We start from the raw sequence: 24,182 nt of genomic DNA on the forward strand, positions 1-24,182 counted from the left end.
ATAAGTTAACAGAAAAGATTACTGCATGTAATTGTCTTTTCTCCACAAATAACTAACGTTCTGAACCTCCAGCTTTGAGCATTCACTTTTGGCATTCAAGTTGATATTTGAAAATGGCATTTGATTCACAAGCCTAATTTTGAAGTTGATATTTTTTATAACCCAGCGTACTGTAATAATTCAGTGTCAGATGAGTCATGAATAACTTTGAACAGAAGAAATTCACTATAGAGATTAACGTCATTCGAGTCATTCACAAATAGGTTGGAAAGTAAAGGGTCTAAATGAGACTCCTGCGGTACACCAGATGAAACCGGAGTGTCGAAGATATTGAGATACCATATTTTACATATTGGACTCTGCAGGAGAGATGATTTTTAATCCGTTTCATAATGTTTTCCTGAACTTTTTTTTGTAGGTTAGAACTAACTGAAAAAGAGGTGAATGCAATAAAACTAGCAACATCTATCTAGGCCCGAGACTTCTCAGCCCAAGTAGTATGTTACTGATTTATGATTATATGTCTATAACACTATCTAACAGTTTGAATAATTCAGATCAATCGCAAACTGCCCGATAATTTCCAATATCATTTTGTGAGTCACTTTCATGAATCGGTTTCAAAACACTATTTTCCCATTAATCTAGAAAATTGGAAGGCATCATCAAAATAAAAAATCATTTTTTAATTGAGAATAGCGGGATTCCTACTGGACCTGCAGACAATTTACAGGGTAATGACATGGCCAGTTCAATGAATTAGGGAAATTATGAATAGAACTCTATTGAATGGTATTACCGCCATCATAGTCAGCTTTGAAAATGACAGTACTAACGTCAGATATATGTAAAAGTGTGACACGATGTTAGAATTTTCTATAATTATTACTGAGTGTGTGCTGAATTTGTGTATTGTGGATTTTTCAGGATCTTTTTTCAATTGTATACAATTCTAGTGTCATAAAGAAGTCTCTGTTCCAACTGTAGAAATAGAATAACAAGTTTGACAAAACTGTTACAGCTTTTGCGGCCGTGGTTTTCAGTGTCACTATTTTTCGGGTTTGCAGGTGTCTAGCTTCTTCAGAGGTTAATACATCCTGAGGTTATCACTGATGACTGGATATTACAACTGCGTAATTCGTATTCATGTTGACTCAGGTAGTTTGATGTGCTTATATCTGTACCTGAATTGAGTAAATTTCGTAAAGCGTGTCTATTTATGCTGACTCAGGTAGTTTGGTGTGCTCATATCTGTACCTGAATTGAGTAAATTTCGTAAAGCGTGTTTATGCTGACTCAGGTAGTTTGGTGTTATAATACCTGTACCTTGATTAGGTAAATTGTGAACGCGTATTGACGTTGACTCGGGTAGTTTAGTGTGCTTATACCTAAATTGAGTTTATGCAGATTCAGGTACTTTGGTGTTATAATACCTGTACCTTGAGTAGGTAAATTGCGTAACGCGTATTTATCTTGACTCAGGTAGTTTGGTGTAATAATGCCTGTACCTTGGCTAGGTAAATTGCGGATGCGTATTTACGTTGACTCAGGTAGTTTGGTGTGTATGTATCTGAGTTGAGTAAATTTCGTAAAGCGTGTTCATGCTGACTCAGGTAGTTTGGTGTTATAATACCTGTACCTTGATTAGGTGAACTGCGAAAACGTATTTACGTTGACTCAGGTAGTTTGGTGTGCTTATATCCATACTTGTATTGAGTAAATTTCGTAAAGCGTGTTTATGCTGACTCAGGTAGTTTGGTGTTATAATACCTGTACCTTGATTAGGTAAATTGTGAACGCGTATTGACGTTGACTCGGGTAGTTTAGTGTGCTTATACCTAAATTGAGTTTATGCAGATTCAGGTACTTTGGTGTTATAATACCTGTACCTTGAGTAGGTAAATTGCGTAACGCGTATTTATCTTGACTCAGGTAGTTTGGTGTAATAATACCTGTACCTTGGCTAGGTAAATTGCGGATGCGTATTTACGTTGACTCAGGTAGTTTGGTGTGTATGTATCTGAGTTGAGTAAATTTCGTAAAGCGTGTTCATGCTGACTCAGGTAGTTTGGTGTTATAATACCTGTACCTTGATTAGGTGAACTGCGAAAACGTATTTACGTTGACTCAGGTAGTTTGGTGTGCTTATATCCATACTTGTATTGAGTAAATTTCGTAAAGCGTGTTTATGCTGACTCAGGTACTTTGGTGTTATAATACCTGTACTTTGATCAGGTAAATTGCGTAACGCATATTTATGTTGACTCAGGTAATTTGGTGTAATAATACCTGTAACGCGTATTTATGTTGACTCAGGTAGTTTGGTGTTATAATACCAGTACCTTGATTGGGTAAATTGCAAACGTGTATTTACGTTGACTCAGATAGTTTAGTGTGTTTATATCTATACCTGAATTGAGTAAATTTCGTAAAGCATGTTTATGCTGACTCAGGTAGTTTGGTGTTATAATACCTTAACCTTGATTAGGTAAATTGCGAACGCGTATTTATGTTGACTCAGGTAGGTTGGTGTTATAATACCTGCACCTTGATTAGGTAAATTGCGAACGCGTATTTAGGTTAGGTTGGTGTGCTCATATCTGTACCTAAATTGAGTGAATTACATAAAGTGTATTTATGCTGACTCAGGTAGTTTGGTGTTATAATACCTGTACCTTGATTAGGTGAATTGCGTAACGCGTATTTATGTTGACTCAGGTAGTTTGGTGTGCAAATACCTGTACCTGGGTTGAGTAAATTGGTAAAAACTTCTTTGAATGAAATTATTTCATATTCGATTAAGGTTCACAGCTTTTTTTTTCTGTTGAAATTATCTGTATGTTTGTGGATCTCTATTGCTTCTCGTAACAGTCGGATATGGGATCCCTGGCTGGGAGCATATGGTGGATACGCATATGGTGGATATGCACATGCAACCTCTTCCTGTTTTGAAAAATATAAATCTTCAGTTTCATAGCTTTGTTGATCTCGGGAACACTGTATCCATTCACTCGAATATGTTCCAGTTCTTCCCTAGATGCTCTGGTTCATATATTTTTCGAGCCCGTTCCGTTAGAGTGGAAATGACTCCTCTCTCTACCCATTGGTCCCTTACCCATTGGTCCCTCTCAAGGCCAACAATCAGCCAAAAGGGTAGGGGAGCTGGTCTCCAAACCTGGATAAAATCAGGATGACTCGTCACTCCTCTCTAGCACCACATCGATTGATTAGTACATCCATGAATGCTATTCGCTGCCCCTGTTCTCCATGGTGAACTTGATGCTTGGGAGTTGAGCGATCAAGTGGTCTAGGAAAAAGTTCAGAGCGTCCCTTTCATGTTCCCAGATAACAAAGGTGTCATCCACGTAACGAAGGTTTCTATTGCTTTCTCTTCAGAAGGTTCCATGAACTAACTGGCTACCACTGAGCTAAGTGGATTTTCCATTGCCACATCACCTAGTCGCTCATAAAAGTTTTTCCTCCATCGAAAGTGAATTTACGTCAGACATGATTTGAAGCGTCCGAAGATATCATTCGGTAACGATTAGGCTCGGAAACACAATACTAAAGTGGTTTTCAAACCCGCCAAGAAAATACAACAGACCATCAGGTCGGCTAAACACAAAAAAACCCACTATCAGCAGCAGGGGTTTATCTTATAATGTGGAAAGTATGCTTTGGAACTACTAGAAAATCAATGGCTTTCAAACTCGACAAAAAATGAATAATAAGTTTGTTTTTTGAAAACAAGCTTGACATAATTTCCGTCATTTCCATTTCTCGAAATGAATATCTCAGTAATTTCCAAATGAAGTAATACTTCCCGATAATGAGATAACCAGAAACAGTCTATCGCATTCTGCGTTCAGTTCCCCGTCTAAACCCGTTTCTTCGTATCCTAAATCCTGGCGAATGCGCATTTGCATTCCACTGTTGTGGAGCTACTTCGAAAGTTACAGCTGCATATTCCGCTCGAAGTAAATGGGCTTCTGCTGAGCTTGTGATTCGTGGCTTTGTTCATGTTTGATGTGAACTTGATAACGACCTCGAGTGTGTCGATAGCGGATTATTAATTGTTTATTGTCTAGCTGTTTTTACATAATTAAATCATCATCTGTTCATTGATCGAGTTTTTACGATCTATTATGTTGGTTCAGTGTAGATAAACGAGATTTATTCGTTACATGATTGATTGGTTCTGGCGATTCTCAAAGTTAACAAGCGGAATTGTGGAACGCGGTTTATTTATAGATTAATTAATGATAGCTTAGTCTTTGTTATTGTTCTATAATGAATTATTTTGATATTTAGTCGGCTCAACAGCATCTAGTCAAACATTCCCGACAAATTAAGTATGAAGACTGCATCTGATCCATGATTTTTACTATGAATGTATTCATATATTATTGAGAGCATATTTTTTTATTTATTTCATTAAAACTTTGCAATATCGTAATTTACCTAATCGTTGTAGTCATTAGGTGGGCCTTATGAAAACGGAGTAATAATCGTGGTAATTATAGTAGGTACCAAATAAATCAACAATATTAATAAAAAACACAATATATATATATATATATATATATATATATATATATATATATATATATATATATATATATGTATATATATATAAATCAAAAGGAGGAAATCGTGGACATGACACTCAAGAAATATGGAGGCAAACCGCAAAACCACAAATGTGCGGTTGGCTCCTGTTGGTGACACCGTGTATATGTGATGTTTTTTTTTTCCATTTTTGGTAACCAGTTGTTGTCCACCTTTGCAATTGGCTGCACCGCGCTGATGAGGCCAATAGCCAGAAACACGTGTCCGCGGTTTGCCTCCATATTTCTTGAGTGTCATGTCCACGATTTCCTCCTTTTGATTTATATCATACACACTCAATAATATCTATATCTCTGTATCTATATATATATATATATATATATATATATATATATATATATATATATATATATATATATATATTGATAAGTATAAGATAAGATATATATAGCAATTGATAAGTGAACTCTTTATAACTATTCTGAAGCTTTCGAGTAACTTAAACTCATCGTCAGGGGTACTAGAAAATACAAATTACAAATTTTTGATAATAGAATATAATATAAATGTAAATGTACAAATTTTCGTCTAATCTTCAACCTCAGATTCGTCACTGTTGCTACCGCTATCATCAAAGTGAATTATGATTGGTTCAATATTGTGTTCAATACGTCTACGTCCCACATCTTTTGCTCCTCTTTTAAAACATGCTGCATGCATTTCTTCCAGTCTTCTGCAGAAACAGTTCGAATAGCTTCTTGTAGGTGATGTTGCACGTCCACTAATTTGTTTTCTCGTGCCATATAACCTTTTACTTGCGCCCAGATTAATTCTATTGGGTTTAATTCGCAGTGGTATGGTACGACTTAACGCCATTTCAACCACTACGAATTTTTTATATTTGTCTGTGTGTAATCTTGTTAGCTGAAGTAGTTCTGCCTTTAAACTACCTTTGTTATATTGGATGTTCTTATTAATTAACCATTATTGAATTGCTGCTTTTTTCCATGATTGTTTCGGCAATTGTTCTAAATGTCGACTATGGTATGGGGCATTGTCCATGACGATGACAGACCCAGGTTCCACAAGTTAAATGATGCCTTCAAACCATTTTTCAAACACCTCCGCATTCATCTTTTCATGATAGTCGCCTGTTTTCTTAGTTTTAAATATTAATTCACCATTTGGTAAAAATCCACTGTCGCTTCTTATATGCGTAACTATCAGACGACTATCTTTTCCAGATGTCTGTTTTAACCCAACTGACAAACCTTCAATAAAGGCTTGTCGTGCACTTGTTATATTACCATCCTGCCATACTTTTTTGACCGTATGTCCTTGGTTAACCCATGTCTCGTCCATGAAGTACAATTTTTTTTGAGCTTCCGAAATTCGTCAATTTTTCTTAGATAGTTTCTTCTCTACGCTATTATTTCTTGATGTTCAATGAGAATGCTTTTTCTGTCAACTTTTCCGTACGTGTACAAGTTTCCTAAAAGTTTCTTTACTCATTTTTGGGACCAATTCATGATCGCTAAGTGCCTCCAGAACTGTTTGTAGTGTGGGCAGCTCATTTCTGAAAAAGAAACTGTGAATAGTTCTGCGTATACTGGTTTTGGCTTCTTCATCAACTGTGATTTTTTTTCGTCCGCTACTAGTTTTTGGCGTTTGTACGTCCCCATGAATTTCTGCTTCTCTTAGTATTTTGTAAATCGATGATGTTGGTACACCGGTATAATCAGAGCACATATCAACTTATTTATCTTTTGTAATTGTGGAACTTAATGATGTAGAAATGCCCGGTTGGTTATTCGGAGGTACACACGTAGAATTACAGCACATATGCACAAAGTCATCTTTTGGTGGTTGATGATCTCTTTCAAGATAGTGAAATACTCGCAGTACAATTTGTTTTTCTCTTACTGACCGAGACTCCGACCGTTTTACCTTTTTCGACTTGGAAGGCCCGACCATGTCTCCCATTTTTTGAGTAGTTTGAGAACGGTGTAGAAATATAATTATGTAACGCTTACACATTTATTAGCACTATTATTTTCACCAATTGTTATCACAACACGTCGATTGCTGACTAACTTGACTGTAAAACGTACAATTCACGCTGTATAATTCACAAACCAATGATACGCTCATGGCTGCAAATACATTAGTGAGGACTGCAACGATGAGATGGAAGTTACGGTAAAGTGACAAAGACAGAAATATCGTTGCGTACAGCGTTGCCACTAGTTGTAATAAATATCTAACACTATACAAAAAATAATGAATTTTAACTGATCAGTAATCAGGAAATGTATAAGTATTACTCATTACAAGCTCATTACTAATTTTTGTCATAAATAATACCTCTTAATCGTACTAGTATTGTGTATTATCTATAATTTGCCACAACCTACAACTCTACTGCTTACTATATTTTGATTCTGCTATAAACTGGTAACGTAAAATTTAGATATGACAACGCGTTTTACTCTCAATCATTATTCGTTTCACTATAGTATTATGAATCTTTAACAGACGGCGCATAAGACGGCGTGAAATTCCTCTCAAACAACATAATAAAGGTTGAGCATTGGTTTGAGGTCTTAAATTCTATAGTAATAATGAGATGCAGTAAGTCTCCAACAGAGGGCGGACAGTTGTAAAATTTGTTTCGAAGTAAAGAGAAAATTTGCAGTAATTATTTCAAAAAACAGTTCAGTTTTGATGCTTTGATTTGAAATTTCTTTCAAAATATTAATGGACTAAAAATATTTTTTCAGTGAATAATTTTATTTTTCAAATCAATCTTTTGATTTGATATGTATGTCAAGCACCTTAATTCTAATTTTTCAATTTTTTGAAATATTTGAGTAACTAAATTTTTCAGGTGTACAATTTACGATAAAGTTTTCATTGTTGAAATCCATATTTTGGTTTGCTTTCAAATAATGGAATTAGATTTTGAAATGTATCTTCCGTTTCGTTCAAAACTTTTTCCTGTACTGAATCACGGGTAATTGAAAATATTTAAATATTTCATCTGTAGTACAAAATTTCGCTAACACTTATGATTCTTAAGATATAATATTATTATATAATATATTACAACAAAGTATATTTATCTATCTATCTATCATGTATATCGATATAATTGAAAAAAAAAAAAGAATTTTACTCTCCAAATCCATGAAACTTATAAAATCCTATTATTTTTTGAACATATCCCGTGTGAGCTGACCTAGATCCATCAATCTAAGAGAACATTTTCAAAAATGATAACACAGTAAAGAGGTGATTTTTGAATGAAAAGAGCAACTTGATATTTGGAAACCATATTCTGGCAGATGGGTATAGCTTCAATCAATACTATGATTTCAAAATTCAAAAGAAAAAGGTGTGAAACCTTCTCTTCTAGAATGATGAGAAATCAAGAATCTGGTTGTTATTTGATAATTCCTGTGCTATTAAACTAAGTTTTCAATAAAAAAGTTACTCTATATCACTGGAGTTTTTTCCCAACACCAAACCGTTATTTTAACACCTCGACACGTGTTTAGATCACAAAGTGATCATCTATAAGAGAAATATCAAGAGAAATATCATTCTCAAAATTGATATCGTATTACTATGTAACAACAGTTCTCTTGTAGATATAGAATGAGACTACAATGTCTGAAGAACTTCTGGATACTCATTTCATATGCTAAATGTCATATAAAACGAACTCCTACCAACACCAACTCCAACAAGTTTTAATATCATGATAATAATCAGGGGTTGAGACACGTGCAAGTTTAATTATGTAATTGAAAGTTTCAATTACAATTTTGCTTGCCAGGATAAAGGTCATTTGTTCATATCAAAATGTCATATAAGAAATGCGTAAAATCGTGGTTGGAGTCATGATTATTTTTTTTTAAATTGATTGTTTTCAATAATTTGGTATTGATTCAGTATCAAACTTCAGCAAGCTTGAATATGGTTTCTCTATTCAGTTGTGTTCATTCAGAAGCTTATCACAATTTTGACAAGGGATAGCATATACATTGGTCAAACTTCCAGAAATTTGAAAGACCGAATTACCTCACATAAAAGCGATAGCAGATTAGTCCCACATAGATGTGCCTTAGGCGAACATGTTAATCAAACAGGGCATAATATGAAAAATAATAATGTAAACATTTTATCAAAAGAAACTAACCTTACAAAAAGACTTTTTCTTGAAATGTCTTTCATATCACAATCCAGTTATTGCTACAAATTGAAATTTTTTTTCATAATTTCGAAAATTCATCTTTATTAGAGTATAGTACATAAAATAATCATAATCAAATTGGCATTCCTGTATAGGATGAAAGTTTAGCAATACTGAATCCAACAATGTAATTGTTTTCTGAACTGTCATGTCATTTATTTCTTTTTCTCCATTTTCATTCAAAATTAGTTTTATAACCTATTTTGTGATCACATGTACCGGCCTGGTACAAAATCAGAATTTTAGAATTAAATAAAAAGGAATCAATTCATTAGATTCACAATAATTTTACCAAATTTGACGTTTATATCTTTAATTGTTTGATGTGTAACTATAATCAATCTTGAATCACTATCCAAACTAATTTCAATGTTTTCCATTTTCTCAAATCCAAGTTCAACATTAAAATCAAATAATAACAAAAATTATTTTAAACATCACTCAGTCCAACCTCGATGACAAAGTAAGTACATAATTTTCAACTGTACAATATCAATTAGTCTTATGTTCTATCATTGTAGTTTTTCCTGAGAATGACAGTATACATTGTCGAAACGATTGGAATATATTGTTAAAAGAGTACACTTTCTCAATTGCTGCTTACCCACCGGTAGACAGCTGTTTCAGCCTATTGGACATCGTCAGTACCGGGCAGGCGGTCCTCGATTAAAGACAAAATGAGACAAACCAAAAAAGTACTTGATAAAAATAGCTGCGTAAACGCAAGCGAAACATAAGTGGAACCACCTATTGGTGTGTCAACTTGCCAAGTTTTTATGTCATAAATATATATATATATATATATATATATATATATATATATATATATATATATATATATATATATATATATATATATTTACTCCGCCGTGAACCGTTTAGGTTTTCGGCAGTCTTCTTTGAATCCCTAAATTATTTTTCTACAAATGAACTGAGGTTCTGTCTCGCGTTTTTCTCTAGCTGAATGACTGCCAAAATGATTATCAATTCCCTGGAGCTGTTTTCTTGGCACCACAGAGAAGCACAAATGACTTCCACATCCTCAGCAACTTCTCTAATAGTGATTCGACGATTCTCCATAACAATTTTTTTCACTTTCTAAACATTTTCATCGGTTGTTGTGCTGGGTCGTCCAGGGCGAGCGTCGTCGATCATATCTTCTCGACCTTGTTTCACCCGTAAACATGTTTCTGACTCAGAGTACAATCACTGTATGCAACTGTCAACATTTCAAGTGTTTTAAGCACTTCATTACATTCGCTACACAACATTTGATGGCGATTGTTTTTTTCGATGGCAGAAAATCGCCGAACAGCAAAACTTTTGTAACTTTTATACCTCTCACCAACAAACTATACATGCTAAACAGTTGAAATGGTGAACATTTGCTCGAAACGGATGAACTAACATACAAAAATTTAAAATCGCTAATAGAATGTACGTAGCGGGTTTCATACTTTTTTCATTCACTAATCATGACAGTAGAATACTGAAAATAAAGTTACTCCAAATCAATCCAGTCGTCACATTTCCAAACGGAATCAAACCGTTTGACACCATTGCCGTCCACGCTGCAATACATCTGTTTGTGGTCTAATAATTTTCGTTGCCAGTAATCCTACAACCGAAATTCACAAAGGACAAATCATATTTATAGCCAATACATGGATTCAATTGCCGAATCGAGAACCGCGCATATAAATCCGGGTACATTATTCAACTGTAACGAGTCTACTGAGTGTCTGCGTAATTTGTATCGGTCTCATCTATGTTTAGAGAAAGATACTCATCCCGAACTAGACGAGACAATGATGATCATCAATTACTGACAGGAGTTGTTGCCGTTCCAGTATAGTTTAATGATATTTTGAGCCTGGATGGCGGTCCTTCATTGTACGTGGGCTTAATTTAGGTTTTTCGGCAGATAAGATTTGAATGAGCGGTGATTTTTTATGCCCTGAAAGAATGGTGCTATAATTAATCTCGTTTTTGTTTCAATTTCGTTTCCTTCCTACGACACTTTGTTCCATATGCTTTTGTTACGGAGGATCTGATTGAATCTACCGGGAAAACCAAAATTTTTCAACGACGTGGCCTTGTAAGTTTTTCTGTATCTGTTTGCGGATTTGTGCCAATGTTATATAACAGAAAAGGTGATACCAAAAAACTTATGAGATAAAGACCTACCAAATCATAATTCTGGAAGAAACCTCGTTGTTTAGAAAAAAAAGTCAGACAAATTGCTGTCTATGAAGTATAATAAATGGGTTATTATTATTATTGTTATTATAGTTGTTTTTGTTCAATGAAATAAAAAAATTTACTCGGCTAGACTCTTTTGTTGGGTTGAAATCCCTAAAACTCAATGCATTGAGATTTTTCTCAACACCTCAGATGGATTCAGGCTCTAACAGAAATATTACTTACCCAAAAACAATCTAAATTTCAGGTGTACCTGTGAATATATTTTGGAAAGACGCAACTGACAATAGAAAAATGAAACAGTTTAATATAATGTAAAATCTAAATTATAAACATAAATTAACGAGTGTGAATAGCAAATTATGCTAGATAATGTTCTAAACCGAACTAAGTAGGTACTAAGAATTTTGGAACGCACTATCAGTTTATGAACTTCTTCCAAATGTTCTTTTTCAATATATTTATTCAATATCTACTAACTTTTCTATTATTTCAAATTAAATTCTGGGAGAAATGATTTGGCGTGGCGTCTCTTTTCGTCGCCTCGAGAAGAATGTTTTGTCGATAAAAAAGTTGAAAATTATCTACTTTCCTTAGTCACTGACTATCAATTTCTGTAACTTCAAATTTCCAACTTTGATATCTCAAACACTATTTCCTCTACAAGTTTGCTACTTATTTCTGAATTTAGATACATCTTTCCTTAATATATATTTAAATACATATTCAACCTCACTTATGTCTAAACATATACATTTTTCGTTAGCATCATTTCATACTTGTACAAGGGAAACGGTTTACAACTATCATTTTCAAACTTTTCATTATTTCTAAACATTTACAACAATTACATGATGTCTCTTCCAATTTTATTTAACACATACAGGGCTATTCAAATCATGTCTGTACATAGGGATCACGTGGGATAGAGTGTCGGTTGAATTATGGCAAAGTTGTGTATTGAGACCCATTCAATGATGTGAAGAAATCGAATATAGCTCTTTTGGTTCTGAAGATATACAGGAAAAACCAAAAAATTCCAAATTATTTTATTGCCTATATCTCCTTTATTCGCAGACATATTGAAAATCTGTCCACATTTTGCTATTGGCATTTGATGTGGGCTCTCAGAATTTATCCATGAATCTTTTATACAGGGTGTCATCTGACTTGGGCCACCCCCATCTTTGAATTTTTAAATATGGACCTGTATTTTTTGTTGAAGTTTTTGGATCGTAGACGTTCACTTCATACTGAGAAATTGAATTCAATTTTATATTTCGGGATTTTTTGGTAATATTCGATTATAATTGTGTGAATTATTCCCTTTAAAATTACGGCCCTGAAAATTGGTTGACTGAGTTGAATAAAAACACAATAGCAACTTTCTCGTCTTCCTATGTATCGTATAGTTTTTTGAGAGTTTTTTTTTCCATTTTTAGGTACCTATTCATATTTTTCCATTGCTCTGAGCGTTTTCTACAATGAACTTCGAATAAGAAAACTTTTTATGATTATTTGAAACATTTCTGCATCAAAAATATATTATATTTGTTTTAATAAGCAGAAAAACAAATGATAGCAATAATAACATCCGAAACGAACACTATAATTGTAATGAAAATTGAAATGAAGTAATTTATATAGTTTCCCAAAAAAATTATTTGCGCAATAAATGTTCCAATTGGAGTCCTTCCATTTCATTTCTATTCCTTCCTTCCTTACTATTCCAAAATAGTGAGATTTGGTGATCTTGCAGACCAACTTATTGTCCCATCATTTGTCTCGAAATGGAAGGACTCCAATTCGAACATTTATTTTACAATTAATTTTTTTGTGTACATAAATTATTTACTTCATTTCAATTTCAATTATAATTATAGTTTTCGTTTCGGATGTTATTATTGCTACCATTTTTTTTCTGCTCATCAAAACACATATAATATATATTTGTTGTAGGTATGTTTCAGATAATCATAAAAGGTTTTTTATTCGAAGTTTATTGTAGAAAACGCTCAGAGCAATGGAAAAAATATGAATAGGTACCTAAAAATGAAAAAAAAACTCTCAAAAAACTCTACAATACATAGGGAGACGTGAAAGTTGCTATTGTGTTTTTATTCACCTCAGTCAACCAATTTCCAGGGTCGTAATTGAAAAGGGAATAATTCACACAATTATAATCGAATATTACCGAAAAATCTCGAAATATGAAATTTAATTTAATTTCTCAGTATGAAGTGAACGTCTACGATCCAAAAACTACAACAAAAAATACAGGTTCGCGTTCAAAAATTCAAAGATGGGGGTGGCCCAAGTCAGATGATACCCTGTATAAAAGATTCATGGATATATTCTGAGAGCCCACATCAAGTGCCAATAGCAAAATGTGAACAGATTTTCAATATGTCTGCGAATATAGAAGATATAGGCAAAAAAATAATTTGGGATTTTTTTTTCCTTTATATCTCCAGAACCAAAAGAGCTACTTATATTGGATTTCTTTATATCATTGAATAGGTCTCTAAAATACGCAACTTTTCGTATTTTACAGACCTATCTACCCGAATCTCTATCTCTTATCGTTTACGAGATCCCCATGTACAGAAACGAATCTGAATTGTGTATAATAGTGTTTCCATTTGACATTAATTATCTTCTGCCGGTTGTCTATTTTGCGAAAATTATACATTTTTGTACTAAAATTTTGAATTTTGAATTTCCCGCTCTTTCATTCTTGTTTCATGTAAAGTATGTGAACTTCTAGACATGCACAGGGTGAGCTAGCTGTACTTCTTCCTACAAATTTTCCTGAGATGTTGTAAATGTCTCCATCCACTGTTATTATCGAGTAATTTTATAAGAAAGACCTTCCAAACCATAATTCTGGAACAAACCTCGTATTTCAGAAAACCACGTCAGACAAATTGCAGTCTATCAATCCTGAACCGTAAGTGCTTCACCCTAAGCAACTCACTGCTGCGTAAAATATGCACACGAGGATCATCCTGTAGAGACGCGTGGCTCTATCGATTTCTTGTCATTCCTACCTACCGCATCCTTCCATTTGACAAATAAAAGAAAGTCGTCCATCTTCGTTAGCAGCAAATGTATGTATCATTAAATATTTGTTCAAGAATACGCAGAAGCGTCAGTCAATAACATCGTTTACGATGCTTTTGATTTATGTTTCTGTTAATAATTAAAAATTCAATTCGAAGAACAAACACAGATGCTAACTTCCAAATATTTGTGGTTGCTCGGTGAAATCGTGGTTAGAGGACACGGGAATAAGTTTATCTGCTCGCCTTCTACGAGTATTCGTGTGATCTGACTGGACATTTCGATTTTACTAATGGAAACGGGTGGCTCCAGTACTTCAAAGAGCTCTTTGCTTCGACGGCTTTCGTGTATGAAGCAGGGCGATTATCGATTTCGTTTGGTGAAATTTAACACAATTGGAGTAATCCAATTACATGAATTCAGAATTTTTTTGAATCTAGTGTGTGATTTCAATGATTTGAACGCAATTAAAAACTTTTTTGGATTTCAACTCACTCCGGAGTTCTGAATATGAAACTGTTGAATACATTTTCAGTTTAACTTTCACATTTTTCTGAAACAATTTCACTGAACTCAATTGGCGTTAATAAATATACGTTGTTTGGAGTCGAAATTATTCAACATTAGTAATTATTCATAGGACAAACTTCAATGGTTAATTTATTCATAACCCAACTCGCATCAGAATATAAGGCAATGAGAGAGCAGATACTATCAAGAGAAAATGCTGATGATGAAACAATCCACGAAATAACCAAAGTTGTTTACCACTACTGAATCTTCATACCCTCCAGAGAACCAAAACTAATCTGTTATTGGAGAAAAAAAACTTCAGAATGGAGAAGGAAATCCACAAGGATTTGCCATTTTTAGAAGTATAGTGAAGAGTAACAACAGTAAGAGGACAACATCTGTTTACCGGGAACCCACTCAAACGAGAGAGTATCTGAATCATGGATCCAACCACCATCAATCCACCAAAGAGGAATCATCAAGACCCTAGTAGACCGTGCTTTCGGGTTTTGTAATACGGAGGAAGGTCCCGAGAAGGAACCAGCCATCATCAAAAATGACCTTCAACGGAATGGTTACTCCAGAGTGATGGTAGAACAGGCTTCAGCTAGAAGATAGCAAGAGCTCCACAAGGAAGAGAAGCCGCTACAACCAGTACTTGTGCTTCCCTACATCAGAGGATTTTCGGGAAGGATAAAAAGAATTGGGTTCACGTACAACATCGGAACCTGCTTCAGATCCTGAAACACCATCCGTAGCAGACGCATGAAATCCAGGCCACTAAATGCGGACTCCAAGAATTGCGGAGAATCATACATCGATGAAACTAAGAGAGAGAGAGAGCATTGGAAGTTCGCATTGCCGAGCACAAGAAACACACACAGCGAGGAGAAACCAACGAATCAGAAATTGTATAGCATGTTTTGATTCATCAACATAACATCAAGTAGTCCCAAGCTGAGATCATCTACAAGGAGGAACACTGGTTCAAGAAGAAATTCAAAGAAGCTGCATATGCGATATGTTGTCCAGCGACGCATACAGCCAAGTAATATATAAAAACCTCAAATCTAGCGGAAAAACGGTCAACCTCTACTAAACCGGTAAAGCGGGGAGGGGATAGGTGATAGCGTTCGAAAGCGGTATTTTTATTCAAGTCTGAATTAATTTCACGGTTTATCGCTCAATATAATTGTTATTTTTGATTATAATTTCCAATTTAATTTGTTCTTTCAGATATTTCAAATCATAATGTATCCTATTAGACAATAGAAGTCCGATTATTATTTTTTGAGAACAATAATAATTATATTCAAGGCCATACCCAAACATTTCCGAAACTTTTAAACATTCCTGATTTCAGCTCTCAGTTACACCGTTCTGTTTTTTTTTTCATTAGTGGTACATTCGAAATTAATACTTGCATTGTTCATCCATTATTCTCAGCATTAAAAGTCAACATACATTAATCAAAATTTGGAAGTGAAAGATTAATGAAGTGAGGGTTTCTATTGAATAATAGTAAGAAAGATCGTCTGGTAGTCATCAGTCATTCATCAGGACCGTCTTAGGCCACACAAATGTTGTTATTTCAGAACCCCAAGAAAGGTTTTCCAAAATAATGAAAGGTGCTCTCATTTGTTGGCTTCATTAAAAATTATTCATTATTGACTGATAGCAATAGTCATTTGCGTTCCTATTGGGCTCTTATGGAAAAATGTACCGGTTGAAAAATCGAGTCAGAATAAATAATTGAAAGGTTCTTTGACAACTTGGCGGGGGCGTTTAAAAATTGAGCGATTGAAGGAGAAACTCCGTCTTCTGTCTACGAAGACGAAGGTAGATTTTCACGTCTGAATCTTTGATTTTTTTCCAGATTGTAGGAGGTAGAAACCTTCAAGAACGTTGGTTTAAGTATTCTCATGGTTTTTACGTGAACTTGTTCTCAGCCAACTCCTTTTTATAATAACCCATGTGTTGAATATCCCAAATGAGAATAGGTCTTTCAATTTTGTATCTTTACCCTGAAATATTTTTGGTATTACAACAATGAATAATATCAGAGAGAAATAAAATACTCTTTGAATTTGTATTGAATTACGAACTGAGTGAAACTATAAAGAAAAATTTGCTGATTCAAAGGTATTAACAAACTCCTGTTTCCTCCTTTACATTCCGAAAAATAGCAGCTGTTAGTAGCCTACAGCTACTAACAGTAGCAGTAGCCTACAGCTACATAACATTACTAACAGTTATGGAACCTTGTAATGGACGAGCTGCTTTGTCTCCTAGACCGTAATGGGTATAAAGCACTGGGCTATGCAGACGACTTAGTCATCCTAAGTCATCCAAAAAAATTTGCAAATGGGCATATGGTGCGTGCTTTTTACACTTTCAAAATTGAGGTTATGAAACAGCCTGATACCTTCCTGTTGTGTGGGCTGATGAGTAACGGCTCCAAAAAATATAAAAAGTTGCATCAGATTCGAATATAGCACATCGGTTCCTACTTTGAAGAATCTGGCTGCTTACTCCACTCATACAGTTTTGAGATTTGGTTAACCTCCTCATCTATGAAAGAAGTTAGTTCCATTGTCAAAAAATTAAATACGCCATATAAATGTTCTGCATATTCCTGAAAAACAAGCTACTGCTTGTTTATATATATATATATATATATATATATATATATATATATATATATATATATATATATATATATATATATATAACGATGAAATTATGAAATTGTATGACTCATTTCTAATGCTTGGGAAAACTTAGTCAAAATCTGCATGGGTTGAAGTAAAGGCAATATGGGCTAAAACAATAACATTGCCTTTGTTATTGACTATTCCTGAACAGTGTCTGTTAAATAATGTTACCAGTTTCCACAGATGTATGCAACAATTTCCAAATATATTTTCGTCTTACATTCCAAAAACTCGTGAAGTTAAAAAAACTCTAATAAAGAATTCAAATTGACTATCACTATTTAAGAATAATTCTGAGATTAATGGAAACGATTTCGGCAGTAACTGGGTAATTTAATCACGTAGTATATATTTTACTGTTTTCGATGGACACCAATAATATATTTCATGCAGAATTAGCGGAAGGTAGGAGTACGTATATCACTGAGTTGAAATTTCCCATATTTTGGTGTTCGTAGTAGTTTCTTATGTTCATAAAGCGGAACGATAGATTGCAAACATAAATTCTTGAGAGACAGTTTATTTTCATATCTCTTCATCCATATCAATTAGGCTTTCACAACGTTTGGCACCAAATATAAAACAAAGTAGGTGCCATTCCCGACTCTCAAAACATCATTTTTTAATTTCCAAAAATATGTTGAGGTTTTCAGGACACGAAAATAATTTTATAGAAAACATGATTCTCAGCATCCATTGGGGATCAACTATATCGTCCATATATATTAGCATTTTCATATTATATATTTATAAATTACCCGGAATATCATTACCAAATTCATTCCTTGCGATATTGAGGAACTTTCAGGTTTCCAATGAAAATTTTTAACTTCTCATGTCAAAAATAATTTTCAAATTATAATGTATGATTTGCCGATTGTATTTTTTTTTAATTGATGAAAGCAAACTTGCAAATTGCATTTAAATATCCAGTTTAACATCTGCCTATTTGTTTTTTTGTCACTTTCTGAAGGTTCATTACAAATTGTACATGAAAATTTCGGATTTGTCCCCAGGTCAAACCCGTAACCGGTCGTTCAAATAAAATCTACTAGTTGTATTTAGACAAACGTGTTTTTCATTTATGTCATTCAATTGATCAAATTTCCGAAGATTCGTTAATATCAGAGGATACTAGGAATTTCATCATCTGAAGTCTCCAAGTGGCTTTCAGACAGTTCAAAGACAGATTTCAAGCAAGAATGACGTATATTTGTTGCTTTTCCGTGAAAACAGCAGCCTCCCTGATGCTGTTGATTTTTTGTCATGAAAATGGAATGTTCTAGAGATGCAGTGCTGTATGCAAAAACAAGTAGAAATTTCTCCTGTAATTCCCATACAGGCAAGTGGCTGTAATCTCTGCAACTTGCAGTTGTTTCATAGACCTGAAGCAGAGGTTGAGGCCTGGTTGAAATTAGCTTTGTGTTGAGTTTGGGGTTGCTAATATGGGGGCTTAAATCACTTCATCAATACTGCTCCTGAAAAGTTAATTACTGAAGTCATGCTCTCATAGCTTTACTGCTTCAGATATGAATGTTCAAACCTGATGGTATTGTTCTAGAATCAAGTTCTATCAGAGCAAAACTGGAGATTTCCATGAATTCAGTAATTGATATCTGTAGATGTTCATATGCATACCTTTAGGGGTAACTTACTGAAATAACTCAAACCTGTAAGGTTTCTTACTTTCGAAGGTGTCAAAGTAGCAGATCAGGTTGCGGTTTCTTAAATTGAGTAAGCTGATAGTGCCTGGTTATTCAAAAGAATTCGGTATGAATCATTTATAATAGGAACTTTCTGGCAAGGTGGTAAACCAGGTGTTGAGAGACCAGTATTCTAGTACATGTGATCAGAAATTGAGGACTCTGTAATACCTAGCAATAGTTATATATGTTTGGTTATTGCTATTTTCTTTTTGGTGTTTTTCTTTGTCTTTTATCCAAAAATTTAACGGAGTAACCTCTCAGGAAGAAGTGACTACGGATTCTGAAGATCTTTCTCACTGCAACTAAAGACCTCTTCGTGCAGAAGGACGAATCCAAGCCTTTTTTTGGAATTGCCTTTATATTCAAAATTTGATGTGGTGAAATCCGCATACGGTGACAGCAGCTGCCAAAATAATTTGGAAAAGCAATCACATAGCAAGAGGATTTCCAAAGGGTGACAAATAAATGAGAATAAGTCTAGTTGTTACACTGGTGAGCCCAGCTGATGAACACGTTATTACAGTGGTAACTACGGGGGGATTGTATATATAGTAAGTTCCGCATATGAAAAAAATTAACCAGTCAAAGTCGACGTTATCTCCTCAAAAAACATAGTAATCGTCAGCCATGTATGATATATGGTTAATTTTGTTGAACTGCTACTTCATAGTATTGAAAAGTACTCTGAAGTTTTTTGGGAGCATGCAAAAAATATAAAGATATTTTTCAAGGAATGAATGTCTTACCTTCAGAAAGCTGCAGCATCGCTATAACCAGGAAACAAAGTCGGCAACCCGCTAACCACTCCATCTTCATGATGAAAAGTCCTGGCACAAACTGATCTGGATATATGGTCACACCAATCAGCCTATTTTCACCGCAATACTCATTTTTATTGGACTCTACATAACTGTCTCTCGATTTCGTTCCAACGTACAATCAAAACAATTGAAAAATCATCAGAGTTCTGTCAATATTTACTGTGCTTTTGTTTATTATTCATTCATTTTCGACGATATACCTGTATTTGTTCCTAGTACTATCAATATGCTCGTTTTATCGCGATCCATTTGTTCAATGTTGACGGTAGGATGGATGGCCTTATTTTCCAGTTTTGCCTTCAAATTAAGATTTTATTGGATTTATGATTTTTCCAGTAACGAAAAGAGTTCATACACAGATTGAATTATCAGAATTGGCAACATGAGGTAACTTTGAACAGGAGATCATTGAGGAACTATTTCCCAACACATGGAATGGAACATGTACAAGGACGTACATAAGATTACATGTTGTTCATAACAATGCTATGAACAACACTAGTATTATTGAAAAAATTCAAAATAGGTCAACCTCACCTCAGTTTTTCATTGAATAAAATTAAAAAAAACATGAATTACTTTGAATCAAATGTTTATAATAACAGCAAACATCTTGTATCTCGCCAATTATGGAAACATTTCTGAAATTCTGTTAAAACGTTTTAGAATGGAGATTTGAAAACATCAAAAAATTTTAAATGTACAAGAACTAACTTATTTCATCAGTTCGGACTTCCATTGTCTAATATAATATAATATGATTTGAAATCCCTGATAGAACAAATAAAATTGAAAATTAAAGTTAATAGCTGAATATAGATTAAGTTAGGTTAGATCTGAAGTGAGTGAATCTATTCGACCCTCCACCACAACCCGCAAAGGTTTATTGTGGCTCACACCTATTCACGCTCGACCAAATAAACCCAGTTTCTTAACGAAGCCGATTAGTTTGTATGGTGAGTGGTCTTTCAGGTCAGATGGTGAGAGTATGGCTCTGCCGAACTTTAGAAGCCTGATCCGGTCCCCATTGGGGCAGGCACAACGTATATGCTCTGCTGTTTCCAAACAGAGGCGAAAACACTGTCTTCCGACAGTCCAAGTCTCTGCATATGATGATTCGAATGACAGTGTCCTGTAAGAAGGCCTGTTAGACATCGTAGTTTACTCCTACTGTAGTCCAACAAATGAAAGATTCTGCCAGAAGTCCATGAATCTTCTTTCTATCCAGGTGTTCAATGTTTGTTTGCCAAAGCCTAAAGTGATGCCAATGACAAGTTCTGGTCCGATGAAGCTGCTTGCAGCACCCTCCTTTGCAAAGGAGTCAGCAGCCTCATTGCCTTCCAGGCCAGTATGGCAAAGAATCCAGACTAGAATCCAGTCCAGACCAGATCCTATCGAGGAGATTCGTTTTTGGCAATTTGCTATCAATTTAGACGTTGTCGGTAGAAGTCAAGAGAGTTCAACGCCGCCTGACTGTCCGAGAATATTTTTATTGCCTTGTGTATGAGGTTGGATTCTTCCAATCTCTCCACACACAAATCAATAGCATATATTTCTGCTTGAAATTCAGTCGCATAGGTTCCTAGGCAGGTAAATATCTCTGTCCTGGGTCTGCGACTAAAAACACCTGCACCAGAACCGGAAGGTGTTTTTGATCCATCTGCTCTGAATATTTCCTTCAACCGGAGGATCCAGTCCTCTCTACTCGGAGCAGTACTTAATTTATAAGGCAGTTCGTAGTTGACAGTTGGATGCTTAGAGTCAGAGGTCATTTCCAGAATGCTGTGACTTCCAATGTCAACCAACAGTCTATTGCACTGCGCATTAAATTGATTTGTGCAATTGGCAATGTGCACAAGTCTATATGAAGTCCATCTAGCCTCTCTCTCCATAAAATTGTGGAGAGGAGATAGATCTAGAAGTTGAATAGAACAATTACTTCAAACAAATAAATCCTGAAATGAAATTACAATGAAATAAAAATCGAGCAAAAAATTAAAATTTAAACAATTAAAATGAAATGAAAATTGAATGATTCCGAGCCAAGTTGCTTCACGACGTCGTTGGATAATTTCATTTCAGGATTTTTTTGCTCGATATAATTTTTATTTTCAGCTATTCATTTGAATTTTCAATTTTATTTGTTCTTTCTGAGATTTCAGATCATATTATACTATATTAGACAACAGTCCGAACTGATGAAATTCATCAGGAAGGTATTTGGGGAAGTTTCAGTAATATCACTAGTTCAGATTTTAATAAATATTTACATTACTATGATACGAATTTCTTCATTTTGACACATACTTTATTGTGTATGTCCTACACTTGAAAATTTACTACTCATAAATAATTGATGGTTGAATTTATCAAATAAACATATATTTATATATTTTTTTGATTTTTGTAGGAAATACTGGACTCAAAAGTAAAAAAGTTACATAATTTTTTTGGAAAAATATGTGTTTATCATCCAGTTCTCTCTCTCATGACAATAACAACAAGGTTCAATGTTATTTGTTGGTTTGTTTCTTTTCATACCATTTTTTATTGACAAATTCAAATCTGAACATCCATTTTTCATAAAATATTGTTAATCATTCATAAAATCATTCTCTAGATTATTTTAATTCCTTACGAATAGAATTCATAGATAATTTTTCAACGATGACGAAACATACCTCAGTTAAAATTCTACTTATGACGAAAAATAATGTGTTGAATACTTTATTTATGATGGAAACGTGGTGGTATATTGAAGGAAGGAAGTAAATTGAATATATTAACATTAATTAAAATTTGTAGATACTTGTAGACAAGACACAATTCATAAGATTCTCGAACAGGAAATACACAAGATAGGTATTTGTTTGATGACCAATCATTGCTACATGAGATTTACGCGCTCATTTAGAAAATAACGTGGTCACGTATACACTTTCCATTTATGTATGTAATTCTTCACTCATTCAAAATGTACAAGTATTGGAAAACAAAAAAAGGTGCTTTGAGGTGGTTTGTTTGGCTCTCAAAATATTTTCTCATATCTCAGTGAATTAGAGATCTATTCAATGGTAATGTAACGGCTCCTTTGAAACTATATAACATGACAATGCTCATATGTTCAAGCATAATATACACACATCGGAAAAGTCTAGGGATATTTTTAAAATTGGCAATAATTTTTTTTAGATCGCTTTAGGGAAAAAAAAGTTGACGGGTGATTATTAAACGAATGTAACTTACAACAAAATTTATTAAATGGTCGAAAATACTGAGTGCGCATCTAAGCAAAACTAAAAAAAAATATGGCTCTTCTTTGGCACCCCGAAAAAAAATCATAATACAAAAAAAATTGGAATCAGTACAAAGTATGACCTTCACGCCTGTTTATTACGGCCCTACATCTATCGTGCATCGACAAAATGAGATTGTCAATGTCTTATTGAGGTACATTTGCCCATTCAGCGATTAAAAGCTCTCTCAATTGAAACGTTGTGTGAATGTTCCCCATATGCGGACCGGTTTCGGGCTGTTTGGCCACTCGTCAGTGCAAGGTAGTGTATATCATCAACATAAAGTCGATGATTTCCGATAATTGAAAATCGAATTATGCCCACTGACTACATGTGAAAGTTTTCTTTCCTTATACGAGTAATTGGGCAAATTTCGGATATGCAGTTGGTTACCTCGTTCACAGGCAGATGGGGCGACGACAAACCTGTTGTTGGTTGTATGCTTCAGCTTAGTTAGAGGAATGATACTCTGACGGAATTCGATTGCAAGTGGTATCAACAGGGTTGTGCATTTTTTAAGTATTTGCTGTCAAGAGCTACTACACCGTAAAGAACCGGCTACTTTTTGTACAAAATCAATTTCGGTAACGTAGTTTTTCAACTTTTTGAAATATTCAGATGTTTTCTAAAGTTGATTCATGAATTATTTGAATTTGTTCTCGTCAGAAATTATTATGCCCAGAAATATGCAACATACCGTCAGAAAACCTTTTAACTAAGTTTATGCATGAGAAAAATCAATTTCCATTCGCTATGTTATGTTTGCTGAAGAACTGTTCCATGTAGAACACATTGTCATGAGTACAACATGATAAGATTCTAAACCAACCACCTTCAACAGCTGTTCAATAAACAAAGCCAGAATCTGAGACAGAAACATTTATTTCCAGAAAACTAAACAAACTAAAACAGTCTCGACCGATCATTTTCTGTAAACTGTCGTTCAATGATTTTGTAATGTTTGAATTTTCATTCTAAAATTGCTAGTATTTAAATTTCATTCAAAAAATATTTGAGTCGAAAATCCATTAGAATGCTTTGAA

General features: G+C 34.3%; 1 protein-coding gene across 1 annotated transcript in view; it reads right to left on the reverse strand.

Moving 5' to 3' along the window:
• Positions 1–24,182, reverse strand: part of robo3 (roundabout 3) — a 325,563-nt gene that overhangs the window by 289,956 nt on the left and 11,425 nt on the right. Inside the window, exon 2 of the mRNA XM_074171440.1 lies at positions 19,769–20,140. Coding sequence (XP_074027541.1) covers positions 19,769–19,838 — 70 coding nt within the window. The 5' untranslated portion in view covers positions 19,839–20,140. The remainder of the gene's footprint in view (positions 1–19,768; positions 20,141–24,182) is intronic.

The sequence above is a fragment of the Leptinotarsa decemlineata genome, unplaced genomic scaffold (genome assembly GCF_025532065.1).
Source record: "Leptinotarsa decemlineata unplaced genomic scaffold, Ldec_3_MD MMD2_tig00000010_RagTag_RagTag, whole genome shotgun sequence".
NCBI lineage: Eukaryota > Metazoa > Arthropoda > Insecta > Coleoptera > Chrysomelidae > Leptinotarsa > Leptinotarsa decemlineata.